The following is a 17,031-nucleotide window of genomic DNA, read 5'->3' as shown; positions in this document are numbered from 1 at the left end:
TGGGAGAGTGGTGAAGTTGCTGTTGCGGTGCTGAGTGGTCGTCGGCTGCAGCCCGCAAAGAGACCAGAGCCAGAGAAGGGCTGTAGAAGATATCCGAGATGCTGTAATGTGGGGGCTTGTGTGTGAGGTGGGGGTTGGGGTTTTGGGGGGAGGATAGTGTAGGTGCAGGAGGAAGCGTTATGGCCCCTCTCTCTCCCCATGGAGGTAGAGCAAGCGAGGATCTGGGCCCGTCGGTGCGTGCGCAATTCGGGTTATCGCTTCTCGGCCTTTTGGCTAAGATCAAGTGTAGTATCTGTTCTTATCAGTTTAATATCTGATACGTCCCCTATCTGGGGACCATATATTAAATGGATTTTTGGAACAGGGAGATGGAAGAAGAGCTTGCTCTGTCCACTCCACGCATCGACCTGGTATTGCAGTACCTCCAGGACCGGTGCACCTCTCTTATCCAGTTTGAAAAATCAGAACAAGCTCGAATCTGCAGCAGCAGCACAACAAGTGCAAAGAAACAGCAGCAACAAGCAGCCCAAGGAAGGGGAAAAAAGAACTTTGCAAGACTTTGCAGGAGACAGTTTGCTGTTAATGTCGTCATCCGCCCGTTGTTTGGTGTGATGCCCTTTCAGCCGGGACTCGTTGCAGGAGCTCGTTGTGTGCTTGATTGTGTGCGCCAGAAAGAGGCGGGGCTATGTAAATGTTGGCTTCTGGGAGAGTGGTGAAGTTGCTGTTGCGGTGCTGAGTGGTCGTCGGCTGCAGCCCGCAAAGAGACCAGAGCCAGAGAAGGGCTGTAGAAGATATCCGAGATGCTGTAATGTGGGGGCTTGTGTGTGAGGTGGGGGTTGGGGTTTTGGGGGGAGGATAGTGTAGGTGCAGGAGGAAGCGTTATGGCCCCTCTCTCTCCCCATGGAGGTAGAGCAAGCGAGGATCTGGGCCCGTCGGTGCGTGCGCAATTCGGGTTATCGCTTCTCGGCCTTTTGGCTAAGATCAAGTGTAGTATCTGTTCTTATCAGTTTAATATCTGATACGTCCCCTATCTGGGGACCATATATTAAATGGATTTTTGGAACAGGGAGATGGAAGAAGAGCTTGCTCTGTCCACTCCACGCATCGACCTGGTATTGCAGTACCTCCAGGACCGGTGCACCTCTCTTATCCAGTTTGAAAAATCAGAACAAGCTCGAATCTGCAGCAGCAGCACAACAAGTGCAAAGAAACAGCAGCAACAAGCAGCCCAAGGAAGGGGAAAAAAGAACTTTGCAAGACTTTGCAGGAGACAGTTTGCTGTTAATGTCGTCATCCGCCCGTTGTTTGGTGTGATGCCCTTTCAGCCGGGACTCGTTGCAGGAGCTCGTTGTGTGCTTGATTGTGTGCGCCAGAAAGAGGCGGGGCTATGTAAATGTTGGCTTCTGGGAGAGTGGTGAAGTTGCTGTTGCGGTGCTGAGTGGTCGTCGGCTGCAGCCCGCAAAGAGACCAGAGCCAGAGAAGGGCTGTAGAAGATATCCGAGATGCTGTAATGTGGGGGCTTGTGTGTGAGGTGGGGGTTGGGGTTTTGGGGGGAGGATAGTGTAGGTGCAGGAGGAAGCGTTATGGCCCCTCTCTCTCCCCATGGAGGTAGAGCAAGCGAGGATCTGGGCCCGTCGGTGCGTGCGCAATTCGGGTTATCGCTTCTCGGCCTTTTGGCTAAGATCAAGTGTAGTATCTGTTCTTATCAGTTTAATATCTGATACGTCCCCTATCTGGGGACCATATATTAAATGGATTTTTGGAACAGGGAGATGGAAGAAGAGCTTGCTCTGTCCACTCCACGCATCGACCTGGTATTGCAGTACCTCCAGGACCGGTGCACCTCTCTTATCCAGTTTGAAAAATCAGAACAAGCTCGAATCTGCAGCAGCAGCACAACAAGTGCAAAGAAACAGCAGCAACAAGCAGCCCAAGGAAGGGGAAAAAAGAACTTTGCAAGACTTTGCAGGAGACAGTTTGCTGTTAATGTCGTCATCCGCCCGTTGTTTGGTGTGATGCCCTTTCAGCCGGGACTCGTTGCAGGAGCTCGTTGTGTGCTTGATTGTGTGCGCCAGAAAGAGGCGGGGCTATGTAAATGTTGGCTTCTGGGAGAGTGGTGAAGTTGCTGTTGCGGTGCTGAGTGGTCGTCGGCTGCAGCCCGCAAAGAGACCAGAGCCAGAGAAGGGCTGTAGAAGATATCCGAGATGCTGTAATGTGGGGGCTTGTGTGTGAGGTGGGGGTTGGGGTTTTGGGGGGAGGATAGTGTAGGTGCAGGAGGAAGCGTTATGGCCCCTCTCTCTCCCCATGGAGGTAGAGCAAGCGAGGATCTGGGCCCGTCGGTGCGTGCGCAATTCGGGTTATCGCTTCTCGGCCTTTTGGCTAAGATCAAGTGTAGTATCTGTTCTTATCAGTTTAATATCTGATACGTCCCCTATCTGGGGACCATATATTAAATGGATTTTTGGAACAGGGAGATGGAAGAAGAGCTTGCTCTGTCCACTCCACGCATCGACCTGGTATTGCAGTACCTCCAGGACCGGTGCACCTCTCTTATCCAGTTTGAAAAATCAGAACAAGCTCGAATCTGCAGCAGCAGCACAACAAGTGCAAAGAAACAGCAGCAACAAGCAGCCCAAGGAAGGGGAAAAAAGAACTTTGCAAGACTTTGCAGGAGACAGTTTGCTGTTAATGTCGTCATCCGCCCGTTGTTTGGTGTGATGCCCTTTCAGCCGGGACTCGTTGCAGGAGCTCGTTGTGTGCTTGATTGTGTGCGCCAGAAAGAGGCGGGGCTATGTAAATGTTGGCTTCTGGGAGAGTGGTGAAGTTGCTGTTGCGGTGCTGAGTGGTCGTCGGCTGCAGCCCGCAAAGAGACCAGAGCCAGAGAAGGGCTGTAGAAGATATCCGAGATGCTGTAATGTGGGGGCTTGTGTGTGAGGTGGGGGTTGGGGTTTTGGGGGGAGGATAGTGTAGGTGCAGGAGGAAGCGTTATGGCCCCTCTCTCTCCCCATGGAGGTAGAGCAAGCGAGGATCTGGGCCCGTCGGTGCGTGCGCAATTCGGGTTATCGCTTCTCGGCCTTTTGGCACGATCAAAAGTGTCAGAAGGTTTTGCGACTAGCACGTTACCCCTCGGCCTTGAGGCATCGCTCCTTTTCGGAGGAGCTTAAGCCTCTTGCTGCTATAGGGGGGGGCCTGCAAAATCGTGAGGAAGGGATCGCCTGGAGGGTCTTTTCAATGCCTAGTGCGGAGAAAGCGCCTTTTTAGGTATTCTGCTGCGGAGAAATGGAGAAAGAGGAGAATTCGGCGGCCAGTCCGGCGCGCTTTAAAAATACCGTGCAAATTGTACTGCCAGAAGAGAGACGTGGTTCAGACGGAATAAATATCGTGATGGAGGAAATGATCATGCGAGTTGGAGGGTTTATGCCCAAGGATATCTTCAGTCTCCCTGAATTTCCAAAAAGAGGATTATACGAGGTGGTTTTCCACAGCACCGAAGACTACAGGAAATTTAAGCGTAAGTACTATGCAAACAAAAATGATCATGTGTTTAAAGATGTGGAGGTTAAATTTTTGCATAGTGACACGGTGCGCATAGTCACCGTACAGATGTACAACCCGTATGTGCCATTAGCGGATGTGGTAAGGCACCTGAAAAAAGATGCAGAGGAGGTGGTGTTCCTTAAAAATATTGAGAACAGATTTGGCGTATGGAACGGGAAGAGACTGTTCAAAGTAAAATTCCATGAGAGCGATCTGTTTGATGACGGTATCTCACACCCCCAGTCAAACTTTAGAATGGGAGCGGAAAGGGGGTTCATGTTTTATTCGGGGATGCCTAAGTACTGCCAAAGGTGCAATGAATTTGGCCACATACCGCAGGACTGTGAGGCGGGTATAAGAATGTGCGGGAACTGTTTAGAATTTGGGCACATCACCAAGGACTGTAAAAGTGAAAAAAAGTGCTCACTGTGCAAAGAACTCGGCCATATGTACAGGGAGTGCCCCGAAAGGGGAATGGACTATGCAGGCGCGGTGAAAGGTGGGAAACAACCGAGTGTGGAAGCGGGAGGTGAAGAGAGAGTTGCAGTTCAGAAAGAGAAAAAACAGGCAGCGGAGTTAAGCACCCAGGTGCGGGAAATTAGGAGTGAGCAGCCGCAGAGTTTGGAAACTGAAGTGGAGGGGGAAGGGAAAGAAGAAATGGCAGTGGAGCGGGAGGAAAGTGAGGTGTTGCAGGAAGAGAGTCTGAGCGGTGTTCCCTATGTTGGATTAACTCTGGGGGATGAATTTTGTTTGTCCGGTTTGAGTGTTTTTGAAAGGTTGAGCCGGGATGCAGAAAGAGAGGACGACGAGAGAGCGGACAACAAGAGACACAAGCCGGACTCGGATTGCGGATCGTTGAGAGTGGTGGAGGAGATGGAGGATCAAGAAGATACAGTGTCGGACATTTCGGTGGAGGTGGTCGCAAGGAGGAAGGTGCCGGTGAGTGGGGAAAGGTTAAGTCAAACCCCAGAAATGGAAAGGTACGGAGGGAAAAGTAAAGATGATGTAACCTGATGGCGGGGAAATTGATCTCCTTAAATGTGAGGAGTATCAAATCTAAAATACGGAGGGCAGCGATTTTTGACTTTTTGTCTTCCTTGGGTGCGGACTTTATTGCTTTACAGGAATGCGGCTTGAGCAATGAAGAGGACTGCGAATGCGCCAAAAATGACTGGAAAGGGGGTATTTCATTTTGGTCCGGGAGTACTGAAAGTAAGAACTCCGGAGTTGGTTTCTTATTTTGTAAAAATGTTGGTGATTTTGTATCTTTTTTCGTAATTGAACCTGGGAGGGCGATTTTAGTTAAAGTTAATTATTGCGGAAGCATTATTAGGTTTGTGAATGTGTATGCCCCGGTAGAAAAGGAAGACAGAGCTGAGCTGCTTAATAAGATTTATTATTTTCTGCCAGGTGTAGAGCCAATTATAATTTGTGGGGATTTTAATTGCATTCTAAAGAGGGAAGACAGGAAAGGTCAAGCGGGGTTAGATGTAACCTCGGGTATCCTTAAAAATTTAGTTTCCGATTTTGTGCTACAGGATCTGTGGGTTTTGAGTAAAAAACAAACAGAGGGTTTTACTTTTGAGAGTAATAAATGTAAATCTAGGATTGATTTTGTTTTCGGATCGTCAGAGTTTATGACAAAAGATTTTGTTTTAGTGGCAAATGGTTTCTCAGACCATAAAATGCTGATAGTAGATTTTGTTTTGCGAGATAAAAATATTAAGAATAAAAAAAGGGATTGGAAGTTAAACGCTGATTTATTGGAGGATAGTGATGTAGTTGAGGGTTTTAAGTTAAAATATGCGCAGTGGCAGAAACAAAAAAAGAAGTTTTCTTCCGTTAAAGTATGGTGGGAATGGTTAAAAAGGGAGGCTAAAAATTTCTTTGTAAATATTGGCATTAAAATCAGTAAAAAGAAAAGAAGGGAGTATAATGAGTTAAATGTTAAACTGCAAACGATGATAAGATTGAGAGAAAGGGGTTTTGATGTGGCGGAGGAGATTAATGACATAAAACAGAAGATTAAAAAATGGATTGAAAATAGAGGGAGGGAAATAATTTTTAATGCAAGGATTAGAGATATTGAAGAAGGGGAAAAGTGTACAAGGTATTTTTTTAAGAAAATTTTAAGTAAAAAAGTGTTTATAGACAAAATGGAGAACGAAGAATGTATTGAGGGGATTTTAAAAAAAGTATATGAATTTTATAATAATTTATTTGCAGGAAAAGGATGCGATGTAAAAATAGTAGAGGATTTTATATCATTAATTGAAAAGAGAATTTCTGTAAATGATCAAGAGTGGGTGGATCGTGAAATAGACCTGGAGGAGGTGCAGGCTGTGATAGCATCATGCGCAAAAGGGAAATCACCGGGTTGTGATGGGTTAACAATCGAATTTTACGTGAAATTTTGGGATATTTTAAAGAATGATTTTTTAGAAATGATTGGTGAAGTTTTTAGAACGGGGGAATTAACACTGTCCCAAAAAAAGGGGGTGGTTACAATTATTTATAAGAAAGGTGAAAAAGATAAGATAAAAAATTATAGACCCATTACCTTGTTAAATGTGGACTACAAAATCATAGCGAAAATCTTTGCAAATAGAATGAAAAATGTGATAGCTGAAATAATTGGTCCGGGGCAGGTGTGTGCGGTCCCGGGGAGGTGTATTTGGGAAAATCTGTATATTGTGAGAGACGTGTTGGAGGATGTGATGCAAAGGGATCAGGGGATAGCGCTGCTATCCTTGGATTTTGAGAAAGCGTACGACAGGGTGAATCATGATTTTATGTTTACGGTATTAACAAGATTTGGTTTTAGTAAGGGTTTTATTAATAAATTAAAAGTCCTGTACAAAAATGTTACTAGTGAAATTTTAGTGAATGGTTTTAAAACTGAGCCGATAGAGGTAAAATCAGGGGTGAGGCAGGGTTGCCCGCTGTCTCCGATCCTTTTCATATGTTCCATAGAGCCGTTATTGTTAGCGCTGCAGCGAGATAAAATCATTAAAGGGGTGTCAGTGCCTGGGAAAACGGAATGTATAAAATCATTGGGTTATATGGACGATGTTGTAATCTTATGCTCAAACAAGGAATCGGTGAATAGAGTAATTCTTTGGGCTGATATTTTTAATAGCGCTGCTAATTTTAAGCTAAATATAGAGAAATGTGAATGTAATGTATATGGGAAATGGGTGGATTTTGAGAATTGTAAAGTAAAATTGGAAAGGGGAAATAGTAGGATCTTGGGAATAGTCTTTTCTCAAAATGTATCGGGAGAACTTAGTTGGGCGGAGGCGCTGGAGAAAATAAAAAAGAAATTGTCAATGTGGAAATTACGGAGCCTGTCCATAATAGGCAAGGTTCTAATTGTAAAAGCGGTAATTTTGCCTATTCTTCTGTACGTGGGGTTGGTGTTTCTGCCTAATTATTTGTGGATGCGGAGATTTATTAGGGAAATTTTTGTATTTATTTGGAGCTCAAATATGGAGAAATTAAAGAGAGAAATAATGTATAGGGAGTTAGGCAATGGCGGTAAAGGAGTTCCGAACGTGCAGCAGTTTCTGGAATTGAAATACATTCAGTTTATAATTAAGTTAGCAAGGCAGGATAAATGGGCAAGTTACTTTGTAAAATATGGAGCTGGGTGGATACTGAACAGACATAGGTGGTTTAAAACAGATATTAAAAAGCCTTATTCTTTCAGCGGAACGAGGTTTTATAATGTGCTGGATAAAATCATTAAAAGGTGGGATTTGTTTAAGTATTCAGAGGTGGAATTAGTAAATATTAATAAGATTTGTACAGATTGGAGGAAGCAGGAAGCAGTGTGTCCGGTGGAGAATTTCAACAGTAAAATTTCCAAAGAGATCTGGAACATGGTCGTGAACAAAAATTTGACGAATAGTCAGAGAGATCTAGCGTGGGCATTGGTGCATAAATGTTTGCCGGTTAAAGATTTCCAGTACAGAAGGGGCCTGTTGAGGAGTCCTAAGTGTCCAAGGGAAGGGTGCACGGAGAATGAAACGTGTATGCATTTCATATGGAATTGTAAGTTTGCGCAGAGAATGTGGAGAGATATGGGGGTGGTTATGAAGGCTATAACGGGGTTGTCCTATATTAATTATGAGGTAGTGATGTTTGGGAGAGGTTTAAAATGTGCTAGGGATAAAATGAGCATTACTTGGGTAATAATAAATATAGTGAAAGAAGTTATGTGGAAAGCAAGAAATCTGTTAATCTTTAAAAACAATGTATTAGATTATAAGCAATGTAAAAAAATGATTTGTGCAGAGATGTATATACATTATTTGAAAGATAAAAGATTAAAAGGTAGAAAAGCCGAAACGGATTGGAATATTAAAATATGGAATATCAGTTGAGGCTTATGTCTACGATGATGTGATAAGAAGAGGAATGTGAAAAGAGAGGTAAATAAAATTTCTCTGGAATTTCTCTGATTTTAAGCACTGAGTGGACTATAAAAAAAAAAAAAAAAAAAAAAAAAAAAAAAAAAAAAAAAAAAAATCTGTTCTTATCAGTTTAATATCTGATACGTCCCCTATCTGGGGACCATATATTAAATGGATTTTTGGAACAGGGAGATGGAAGAAGAGCTTGCTCTGTCCACTCCACGCATCGACCTGGTATTGCAGTACCTCCAGGACCGGTGCACCTCTCTTATCCAGTTTGAAAAATCAGAACAAGCTCGAATCTGCAGCAGCAGCACAACAAGTGCAAAGAAACAGCAGCAACAAGCAGCCCAAGGAAGGGGAAAAAAGAACTTTGCAAGACTTTGCAGGAGACAGTTTGCTGTTAATGTCGTCATCCGCCCGTTGTTTGGTGTGATGCCCTTTCAGCCGGGACTCGTTGCAGGAGCTCGTTGTGTGCTTGATTGTGTGCGCCAGAAAGAGGCGGGGCTATGTAAATGTTGGCTTCTGGGAGAGTGGTGAAGTTGCTGTTGCGGTGCTGAGTGGTCGTCGGCTGCAGCCCGCAAAGAGACCAGAGCCAGAGAAGGGCTGTAGAAGATATCCGAGATGCTGTAATGTGGGGGCTTGTGTGTGAGGTGGGGGTTGGGGTTTTGGGGGGAGGATAGTGTAGGTGCAGGAGGAAGCGTTATGGCCCCTCTCTCTCCCCATGGAGGTAGAGCAAGCGAGGATCTGGGCCCGTCGGTGCGTGCGCAATTCGGGTTATCGCTTCTCGGCCTTTTGGCTAAGATCAAGTGTAGTATCTGTTCTTATCAGTTTAATATCTGATACGTCCCCTATCTGGGGACCATATATTAAATGGATTTTTGGAACAGGGAGATGGAAGAAGAGCTTGCTCTGTCCACTCCACGCATCGACCTGGTATTGCAGTACCTCCAGGACCGGTGCACCTCTCTTATCCAGTTTGAAAAATCAGAACAAGCTCGAATCTGCAGCAGCAGCACAACAAGTGCAAAGAAACAGCAGCAACAAGCAGCCCAAGGAAGGGGAAAAAAGAACTTTGCAAGACTTTGCAGGAGACAGTTTGCTGTTAATGTCGTCATCCGCCCGTTGTTTGGTGTGATGCCCTTTCAGCCGGGACTCGTTGCAGGAGCTCGTTGTGTGCTTGATTGTGTGCGCCAGAAAGAGGCGGGGCTATGTAAATGTTGGCTTCTGGGAGAGTGGTGAAGTTGCTGTTGCGGTGCTGAGTGGTCGTCGGCTGCAGCCCGCAAAGAGACCAGAGCCAGAGAAGGGCTGTAGAAGATATCCGAGATGCTGTAATGTGGGGGCTTGTGTGTGAGGTGGGGGTTGGGGTTTTGGGGGGAGGATAGTGTAGGTGCAGGAGGAAGCGTTATGGCCCCTCTCTCTCCCCATGGAGGTAGAGCAAGCGAGGATCTGGGCCCGTCGGTGCGTGCGCAATTCGGGTTATCGCTTCTCGGCCTTTTGGCTAAGATCAAGTGTAGTATCTGTTCTTATCAGTTTAATATCTGATACGTCCCTATCTGGGGACCATATATTAAATGGATTTTTGGAACAGGGAGATGGAAGAAGAGCTTGCTCTGTCCACTCCACGCATCGACCTGGTATTGCAGTACCTCCAGGACCGGTGCACCTCTCTTATCCAGTTTGAAAAATCAGAACAAGCTCGAATCTGCAGCAGCAGCACAACAAGTGCAAAGAAACAGCAGCAACAAGCAGCCCAAGGAAGGGGAAAAAAGAACTTTGCAAGACTTTGCAGGAGACAGTTTGCTGTTAATGTCGTCATCCGCCCGTTGTTTGGTGTGATGCCCTTTCAGCCGGGACTCGTTGCAGGAGCTCGTTGTGTGCTTGATTGTGTGCGCCAGAAAGAGGCGGGGCTATGTAAATGTTGGCTTCTGGGAGAGTGGTGAAGTTGCTGTTGCGGTGCTGAGTGGTCGTCGGCTGCAGCCCGCAAAGAGACCAGAGCCAGAGAAGGGCTGTAGAAGATATCCGAGATGCTGTAATGTGGGGGCTTGTGTGTGAGGTGGGGGTTGGGGTTTTGGGGGGAGGATAGTGTAGGTGCAGGAGGAAGCGTTATGGCCCCTCTCTCTCCCCATGGAGGTAGAGCAAGCGAGGATCTGGGCCCGTCGGTGCGTGCGCAATTCGGGTTATCGCTTCTCGGCCTTTTGGCTAAGATCAAGTGTAGTATCTGTTCTTATCAGTTTAATATCTGATACGTCCCCTATCTGGGGACCATATATTAAATGGATTTTTGGAACAGGGAGATGGAAGAAGAGCTTGCTCTGTCCACTCCACGCATCGACCTGGTATTGCAGTACCTCCAGGACCGGTGCACCTCTCTTATCCAGTTTGAAAAATCAGAACAAGCTCGAATCTGCAGCAGCAGCACAACAAGTGCAAAGAAACAGCAGCAACAAGCAGCCCAAGGAAGGGGAAAAAAGAACTTTGCAAGACTTTGCAGGAGACAGTTTGCTGTTAATGTCGTCATCCGCCCGTTGTTTGGTGTGATGCCCTTTCAGCCGGGACTCGTTGCAGGAGCTCGTTGTGTGCTTGATTGTGTGCGCCAGAAAGAGGCGGGGCTATGTAAATGTTGGCTTCTGGGAGAGTGGTGAAGTTGCTGTTGCGGTGCTGAGTGGTCGTCGGCTGCAGCCCGCAAAGAGACCAGAGCCAGAGAAGGGCTGTAGAAGATATCCGAGATGCTGTAATGTGGGGGCTTGTGTGTGAGGTGGGGGTTGGGGTTTTGGGGGGAGGATAGTGTAGGTGCAGGAGGAAGCGTTATGGCCCCTCTCTCTCCCCATGGAGGTAGAGCAAGCGAGGATCTGGGCCCGTCGGTGCGTGCGCAATTCGGGTTATCGCTTCTCGGCCTTTTGGCTAAGATCAAGTGTAGTATCTGTTCTTATCAGTTTAATATCTGATACGTCCCCTATCTGGGGACCATATATTAAATGGATTTTTGGAACAGGGAGATGGAAGAAGAGCTTGCTCTGTCCACTCCACGCATCGACCTGGTATTGCAGTACCTCCAGGACCGGTGCACCTCTCTTATCCAGTTTGAAAAATCAGAACAAGCTCGAATCTGCAGCAGCAGCACAACAAGTGCAAAGAAACAGCAGCAACAAGCAGCCCAAGGAAGGGGAAAAAAGAACTTTGCAAGACTTTGCAGGAGACAGTTTGCTGTTAATGTCGTCATCCGCCCGTTGTTTGGTGTGATGCCCTTTCAGCCGGGACTCGTTGCAGGAGCTCGTTGTGTGCTTGATTGTGTGCGCCAGAAAGAGGCGGGGCTATGTAAATGTTGGCTTCTGGGAGAGTGGTGAAGTTGCTGTTGCGGTGCTGAGTGGTCGTCGGCTGCAGCCCGCAAAGAGACCAGAGCCAGAGAAGGGCTGTAGAAGATATCCGAGATGCTGTAATGTGGGGGCTTGTGTGTGAGGTGGGGGTTGGGGTTTTGGGGGGAGGATAGTGTAGGTGCAGGAGGAAGCGTTATGGCCCCTCTCTCTCCCCATGGAGGTAGAGCAAGCGAGGATCTGGGCCCGTCGGTGCGTGCGCAATTCGGGTTATCGCTTCTCGGCCTTTTGGCTAAGATCAAGTGTAGTATCTGTTCTTATCAGTTTAATATCTGATACGTCCCCTATCTGGGGACCATATATTAAATGGATTTTTGGAACAGGGAGATGGAAGAAGAGCTTGCTCTGTCCACTCCACGCATCGACCTGGTATTGCAGTACCTCCAGGACCGGTGCACCTCTCTTATCCAGTTTGAAAAATCAGAACAAGCTCGAATCTGCAGCAGCAGCACAACAAGTGCAAAGAAACAGCAGCAACAAGCAGCCCAAGGAAGGGGAAAAAAGAACTTTGCAAGACTTTGCAGGAGACAGTTTGCTGTTAATGTCGTCATCCGCCCGTTGTTTGGTGTGATGCCCTTTCAGCCGGGACTCGTTGCAGGAGCTCGTTGTGTGCTTGATTGTGTGCGCCAGAAAGAGGCGGGGCTATGTAAATGTTGGCTTCTGGGAGAGTGGTGAAGTTGCTGTTGCGGTGCTGAGTGGTCGTCGGCTGCAGCCCGCAAAGAGACCAGAGCCAGAGAAGGGCTGTAGAAGATATCCGAGATGCTGTAATGTGGGGGCTTGTGTGTGAGGTGGGGGTTGGGGTTTTGGGGGGAGGATAGTGTAGGTGCAGGAGGAAGCGTTATGGCCCCTCTCTCTCCCCATGGAGGTAGAGCAAGCGAGGATCTGGGCCCGTCGGTGCGTGCGCAATTCGGGTTATCGCTTCTCGGCCTTTTGGCTAAGATCAAGTGTAGTATCTGTTCTTATCAGTTTAATATCTGATACGTCCCCTATCTGGGGACCATATATTAAATGGATTTTTGGAACAGGGAGATGGAAGAAGAGCTTGCTCTGTCCACTCCACGCATCGACCTGGTATTGCAGTACCTCCAGGACCGGTGCACCTCTCTTATCCAGTTTGAAAAATCAGAACAAGCTCGAATCTGCAGCAGCAGCACAACAAGTGCAAAGAAACAGCAGCAACAAGCAGCCCAAGGAAGGGGAAAAAAGAACTTTGCAAGACTTTGCAGGAGACAGTTTGCTGTTAATGTCGTCATCCGCCCGTTGTTTGGTGTGATGCCCTTTCAGCCGGGACTCGTTGCAGGAGCTCGTTGTGTGCTTGATTGTGTGCGCCAGAAAGAGGCGGGGCTATGTAAATGTTGGCTTCTGGGAGAGTGGTGAAGTTGCTGTTGCGGTGCTGAGTGGTCGTCGGCTGCAGCCCGCAAAGAGACCAGAGCCAGAGAAGGGCTGTAGAAGATATCCGAGATGCTGTAATGTGGGGGCTTGTGTGTGAGGTGGGGGTTGGGGTTTTGGGGGAGGATAGTGTAGGTGCAGGAGGAAGCGTTATGGCCCCTCTCTCTCCCCATGGAGGTAGAGCAAGCGAGGATCTGGGCCCGTCGGTGCGTGCGCAATTCGGGTTATCGCTTCTCGGCCTTTTGGCTAAGATCAAGTGTAGTATCTGTTCTTATCAGTTTAATATCTGATACGTCCCCTATCTGGGGACCATATATTAAATGGATTTTTGGAACAGGGAGATGGAAGAAGAGCTTGCTCTGTCCACTCCACGCATCGACCTGGTATTGCAGTACCTCCAGGACCGGTGCACCTCTCTTATCCAGTTTGAAAAATCAGAACAAGCTCGAATCTGCAGCAGCAGCACAACAAGTGCAAAGAAACAGCAGCAACAAGCAGCCCAAGGAAGGGGAAAAAAGAACTTTGCAAGACTTTGCAGGAGACAGTTTGCTGTTAATGTCGTCATCCGCCCGTTGTTTGGTGTGATGCCCTTTCAGCCGGGACTCGTTGCAGGAGCTCGTTGTGTGCTTGATTGTGTGCGCCAGAAAGAGGCGGGGCTATGTAAATGTTGGCTTCTGGGAGAGTGGTGAAGTTGCTGTTGCGGTGCTGAGTGGTCGTCGGCTGCAGCCCGCAAAGAGACCAGAGCCAGAGAAGGGCTGTAGAAGATATCCGAGATGCTGTAATGTGGGGGCTTGTGTGTGAGGTGGGGGTTGGGGTTTTGGGGGGAGGATAGTGTAGGTGCAGGAGGAAGCGTTATGGCCCCTCTCTCTCCCCATGGAGGTAGAGCAAGCGAGGATCTGGGCCCGTCGGTGCGTGCGCAATTCGGGTTATCGCTTCTCGGCCTTTTGGCTAAGATCAAGTGTAGTATCTGTTCTTATCAGTTTAATATCTGATACGTCCCCTATCTGGGGACCATATATTAAATGGATTTTTGGAACAGGGAGATGGAAGAAGAGCTTGCTCTGTCCACTCCACGCATCGACCTGGTATTGCAGTACCTCCAGGACCGGTGCACCTCTCTTATCCAGTTTGAAAAATCAGAACAAGCTCGAATCTGCAGCAGCAGCACAACAAGTGCAAAGAAACAGCAGCAACAAGCAGCCCAAGGAAGGGGAAAAAAAGAACTTTGCAAGACTTTGCAGGAGACAGTTTGCTGTTAATGTCGTCATCCGCCCGTTGTTTGGTGTGATGCCCTTTCAGCCGGGACTCGTTGCAGGAGCTCGTTGTGTGCTTGATTGTGTGCGCCAGAAAGAGGCGGGGCTATGTAAATGTTGGCTTCTGGGAGAGTGGTGAAGTTGCTGTTGCGGTGCTGAGTGGTCGTCGGCTGCAGCCCGCAAAGAGACCAGAGCCAGAGAAGGGCTGTAGAAGATATCCGAGATGCTGTAATGTGGGGGCTTGTGTGTGAGGTGGGGGTTGGGGTTTTGGGGGAGGATAGTGTAGGTGCAGGAGGAAGCGTTATGGCCCCTCTCTCTCCCCATGGAGGTAGAGCAAGCGAGGATCTGGGCCCGTCGGTGCGTGCGCAATTCGGGTTATCGCTTCTCGGCCTTTTGGCTAAGATCAAGTGTAGTATCTGTTCTTATCAGTTTAATATCTGATACGTCCCCTATCTGGGGACCATATATTAAATGGATTTTTGGAACAGGGAGATGGAAGAAGAGCTTGCTCTGTCCACTCCACGCATCGACCTGGTATTGCAGTACCTCCAGGACCGGTGCACCTCTCTTATCCAGTTTGAAAAATCAGAACAAGCTCGAATCTGCAGCAGCAGCACAACAAGTGCAAAGAAACAGCAGCAACAAGCAGCCCAAGGAAGGGGAAAAAAGAACTTTGCAAGACTTTGCAGGAGACAGTTTGCTGTTAATGTCGTCATCCGCCCGTTGTTTGGTGTGATGCCCTTTCAGCCGGGACTCGTTGCAGGAGCTCGTTGTGTGCTTGATTGTGTGCGCCAGAAAGAGGCGGGGCTATGTAAATGTTGGCTTCTGGGAGAGTGGTGAAGTTGCTGTTGCGGTGCTGAGTGGTCGTCGGCTGCAGCCCGCAAAGAGACCAGAGCCAGAGAAGGGCTGTAGAAGATATCCGAGATGCTGTAATGTGGGGGCTTGTGTGTGAGGTGGGGGTTGGGGTTTTGGGGGGAGGATAGTGTAGGTGCAGGAGGAAGCGTTATGGCCCCTCTCTCTCCCCATGGAGGTAGAGCAAGCGAGGATCTGGGCCCGTCGGTGCGTGCGCAATTCGGGTTATCGCTTCTCGGCCTTTTGGCTAAGATCAAGTGTAGTATCTGTTCTTATCAGTTTAATATCTGATACGTCCCCTATCTGGGGACCATATATTAAATGGATTTTTGGAACAGGGAGATGGAAGAAGAGCTTGCTCTGTCCACTCCACGCATCGACCTGGTATTGCAGTACCTCCAGGACCGGTGCACCTCTCTTATCCAGTTTGAAAAATCAGAACAAGCTCGAATCTGCAGCAGCAGCACAACAAGTGCAAAGAAACAGCAGCAACAAGCAGCCCAAGGAAGGGGAAAAAAGAACTTTGCAAGACTTTGCAGGAGACAGTTTGCTGTTAATGTCGTCATCCGCCCGTTGTTTGGTGTGATGCCCTTTCAGCCGGGACTCGTTGCAGGAGCTCGTTGTGTGCTTGATTGTGTGCGCCAGAAAGAGGCGGGGCTATGTAAATGTTGGCTTCTGGGAGAGTGGTGAAGTTGCTGTTGCGGTGCTGAGTGGTCGTCGGCTGCAGCCCGCAAAGAGACCAGAGCCAGAGAAGGGCTGTAGAAGATATCCGAGATGCTGTAATGTGGGGGCTTGTGTGTGAGGTGGGGGTTGGGGTTTTGGGGGGAGGATAGTGTAGGTGCAGGAGGAAGCGTTATGGCCCCTCTCTCTCCCCATGGAGGTAGAGCAAGCGAGGATCTGGGCCCGTCGGTGCGTGCGCAATTCGGGTTATCGCTTCTCGGCCTTTTGGCTAAGATCAAGTGTAGTATCTGTTCTTATCAGTTTAATATCTGATACGTCCCCTATCTGGGGACCATATATTAAATGGATTTTTGGAACAGGGAGATGGAAGAAGAGCTTGCTCTGTCCACTCCACGCATCGACCTGGTATTGCAGTACCTCCAGGACCGGTGCACCTCTCTTATCCAGTTTGAAAAATCAGAACAAGCTCGAATCTGCAGCAGCAGCACAACAAGTGCAAAGAAACAGCAGCAACAAGCAGCCCAAGGAAGGGGAAAAAAGAACTTTGCAAGACTTTGCAGGAGACAGTTTGCTGTTAATGTCGTCATCCGCCCGTTGTTTGGTGTGATGCCCTTTCAGCCGGGACTCGTTGCAGGAGCTCGTTGTGTGCTTGATTGTGTGCGCCAGAAAGAGGCGGGGCTATGTAAATGTTGGCTTCTGGGAGAGTGGTGAAGTTGCTGTTGCGGTGCTGAGTGGTCGTCGGCTGCAGCCCGCAAAGAGACCAGAGCCAGAGAAGGGCTGTAGAAGATATCCGAGATGCTGTAATGTGGGGGCTTGTGTGTGAGGTGGGGGTTGGGGTTTTGGGGGGAGGATAGTGTAGGTGCAGGAGGAAGCGTTATGGCCCCTCTCTCTCCCCATGGAGGTAGAGCAAGCGAGGATCTGGGCCCGTCGGTGCGTGCGCAATTCGGGTTATCGCTTCTCGGCCTTTTGGCTAAGATCAAGTGTAGTATCTGTTCTTATCAGTTTAATATCTGATACGTCCCCTATCTGGGGACCATATATTAAATGGATTTTTGGAACAGGGAGATGGAAGAAGAGCTTGCTCTGTCCACTCCACGCATCGACCTGGTATTGCAGTACCTCCAGGACCGGTGCACCTCTCTTATCCAGTTTGAAAAATCAGAACAAGCTCGAATCTGCAGCAGCAGCACAACAAGTGCAAAGAAACAGCAGCAACAAGCAGCCCAAGGAAGGGGAAAAAAGAACTTTGCAAGACTTTGCAGGAGACAGTTTGCTGTTAATGTCGTCATCCGCCCGTTGTTTGGTGTGATGCCCTTTCAGCCGGGACTCGTTGCAGGAGCTCGTTGTGTGCTTGATTGTGTGCGCCAGAAAGAGGCGGGGCTATGTAAATGTTGGCTTCTGGGAGAGTGGTGAAGTTGCTGTTGCGGTGCTGAGTGGTCGTCGGCTGCAGCCCGCAAAGAGACCAGAGCCAGAGAAGGGCTGTAGAAGATATCCGAGATGCTGTAATGTGGGGGCTTGTGTGTGAGGTGG

At 48.3% G+C, this 17,031-nt stretch overlaps 1 protein-coding gene, 16 non-coding genes and 1 pseudogene across 17 annotated transcripts; all 18 read left to right on the top strand.

Annotated features, from left to right (window-relative positions):
- The first annotated feature begins 253 nt into the window (after nucleotides 1-253).
- On the top strand, nucleotides 254-444 carry LOC116407210. The gene has a single exon (XR_004220171.1). It is a non-coding gene; the product is annotated as a U2 spliceosomal RNA (small nuclear RNA).
- A 511-nt stretch (nucleotides 445-955) lies between these two features.
- Nucleotides 956-1,146, top strand: LOC116407209. Its single transcript, XR_004220170.1, has one exon. It is a non-coding gene; the product is annotated as a U2 spliceosomal RNA (small nuclear RNA).
- Nucleotides 1,147-1,657: 511 nt separating this feature from the next.
- Nucleotides 1,658-1,848, top strand: LOC116407208. The gene has a single exon (XR_004220169.1). It is a non-coding gene; the product is annotated as a U2 spliceosomal RNA (small nuclear RNA).
- A 511-nt stretch (nucleotides 1,849-2,359) lies between these two features.
- Nucleotides 2,360-2,550, top strand: LOC116407207. The gene has a single exon (XR_004220168.1). It is a non-coding gene; the product is annotated as a U2 spliceosomal RNA (small nuclear RNA).
- A 537-nt stretch (nucleotides 2,551-3,087) lies between these two features.
- LOC116406752 (zinc finger CCHC domain-containing protein 3-like) lies at nucleotides 3,088-5,343 on the top strand. Its single transcript, XM_031891577.1, has 2 exons — nucleotides 3,088-4,517; nucleotides 4,662-5,343. The coding sequence occupies exons 1-2, from the start codon at nucleotides 3,280-3,282 to the stop codon at nucleotides 4,672-4,674; spliced, it is 1,251 nt and encodes a 416-aa protein (XP_031747437.1). The 5' UTR covers nucleotides 3,088-3,279; the 3' UTR covers nucleotides 4,675-5,343.
- Nucleotides 5,344-8,049: 2,706 nt separating this feature from the next.
- LOC116407351 lies at nucleotides 8,050-8,220 on the top strand (annotated as a pseudogene).
- A 511-nt stretch (nucleotides 8,221-8,731) lies between these two features.
- LOC116407206 lies at nucleotides 8,732-8,922 on the top strand. The gene has a single exon (XR_004220167.1). It is a non-coding gene; the product is annotated as a U2 spliceosomal RNA (small nuclear RNA).
- Nucleotides 8,923-9,433: 511 nt separating this feature from the next.
- Nucleotides 9,434-9,623, top strand: LOC116407251. The gene has a single exon (XR_004220212.1). It is a non-coding gene; the product is annotated as a U2 spliceosomal RNA (small nuclear RNA).
- Nucleotides 9,624-10,134: 511 nt separating this feature from the next.
- Nucleotides 10,135-10,325, top strand: LOC116407205. Its single transcript, XR_004220166.1, has one exon. It is a non-coding gene; the product is annotated as a U2 spliceosomal RNA (small nuclear RNA).
- Nucleotides 10,326-10,836: 511 nt separating this feature from the next.
- LOC116407203 lies at nucleotides 10,837-11,027 on the top strand. The gene has a single exon (XR_004220164.1). It is a non-coding gene; the product is annotated as a U2 spliceosomal RNA (small nuclear RNA).
- Nucleotides 11,028-11,538: 511 nt separating this feature from the next.
- LOC116407202 lies at nucleotides 11,539-11,729 on the top strand. Its single transcript, XR_004220163.1, has one exon. It is a non-coding gene; the product is annotated as a U2 spliceosomal RNA (small nuclear RNA).
- Nucleotides 11,730-12,240: 511 nt separating this feature from the next.
- Nucleotides 12,241-12,431, top strand: LOC116407201. The gene has a single exon (XR_004220162.1). It is a non-coding gene; the product is annotated as a U2 spliceosomal RNA (small nuclear RNA).
- A 510-nt stretch (nucleotides 12,432-12,941) lies between these two features.
- LOC116407200 lies at nucleotides 12,942-13,132 on the top strand. The gene has a single exon (XR_004220161.1). It is a non-coding gene; the product is annotated as a U2 spliceosomal RNA (small nuclear RNA).
- Nucleotides 13,133-13,643: 511 nt separating this feature from the next.
- LOC116407199 lies at nucleotides 13,644-13,834 on the top strand. The gene has a single exon (XR_004220160.1). It is a non-coding gene; the product is annotated as a U2 spliceosomal RNA (small nuclear RNA).
- Nucleotides 13,835-14,345: 511 nt separating this feature from the next.
- On the top strand, nucleotides 14,346-14,536 carry LOC116407197. The gene has a single exon (XR_004220158.1). It is a non-coding gene; the product is annotated as a U2 spliceosomal RNA (small nuclear RNA).
- Nucleotides 14,537-15,047: 511 nt separating this feature from the next.
- Nucleotides 15,048-15,238, top strand: LOC116407196. The gene has a single exon (XR_004220157.1). It is a non-coding gene; the product is annotated as a U2 spliceosomal RNA (small nuclear RNA).
- A 511-nt stretch (nucleotides 15,239-15,749) lies between these two features.
- Nucleotides 15,750-15,940, top strand: LOC116407195. Its single transcript, XR_004220156.1, has one exon. It is a non-coding gene; the product is annotated as a U2 spliceosomal RNA (small nuclear RNA).
- Nucleotides 15,941-16,451: 511 nt separating this feature from the next.
- Nucleotides 16,452-16,642, top strand: LOC116407194. Its single transcript, XR_004220155.1, has one exon. It is a non-coding gene; the product is annotated as a U2 spliceosomal RNA (small nuclear RNA).
- The last annotated feature ends 389 nt before the right edge of the window (nucleotides 16,643-17,031 follow it).

The sequence above is a fragment of the Xenopus tropicalis genome, chromosome 8 (genome assembly GCF_000004195.4).
Source record: "Xenopus tropicalis strain Nigerian chromosome 8, UCB_Xtro_10.0, whole genome shotgun sequence".
Taxonomy (NCBI): domain Eukaryota; kingdom Metazoa; phylum Chordata; class Amphibia; order Anura; family Pipidae; genus Xenopus; species Xenopus tropicalis.
The sequence above is the reverse complement of the archived record's forward strand: the minus strand, read 5'-3'. Positions and strand labels throughout refer to the sequence as shown.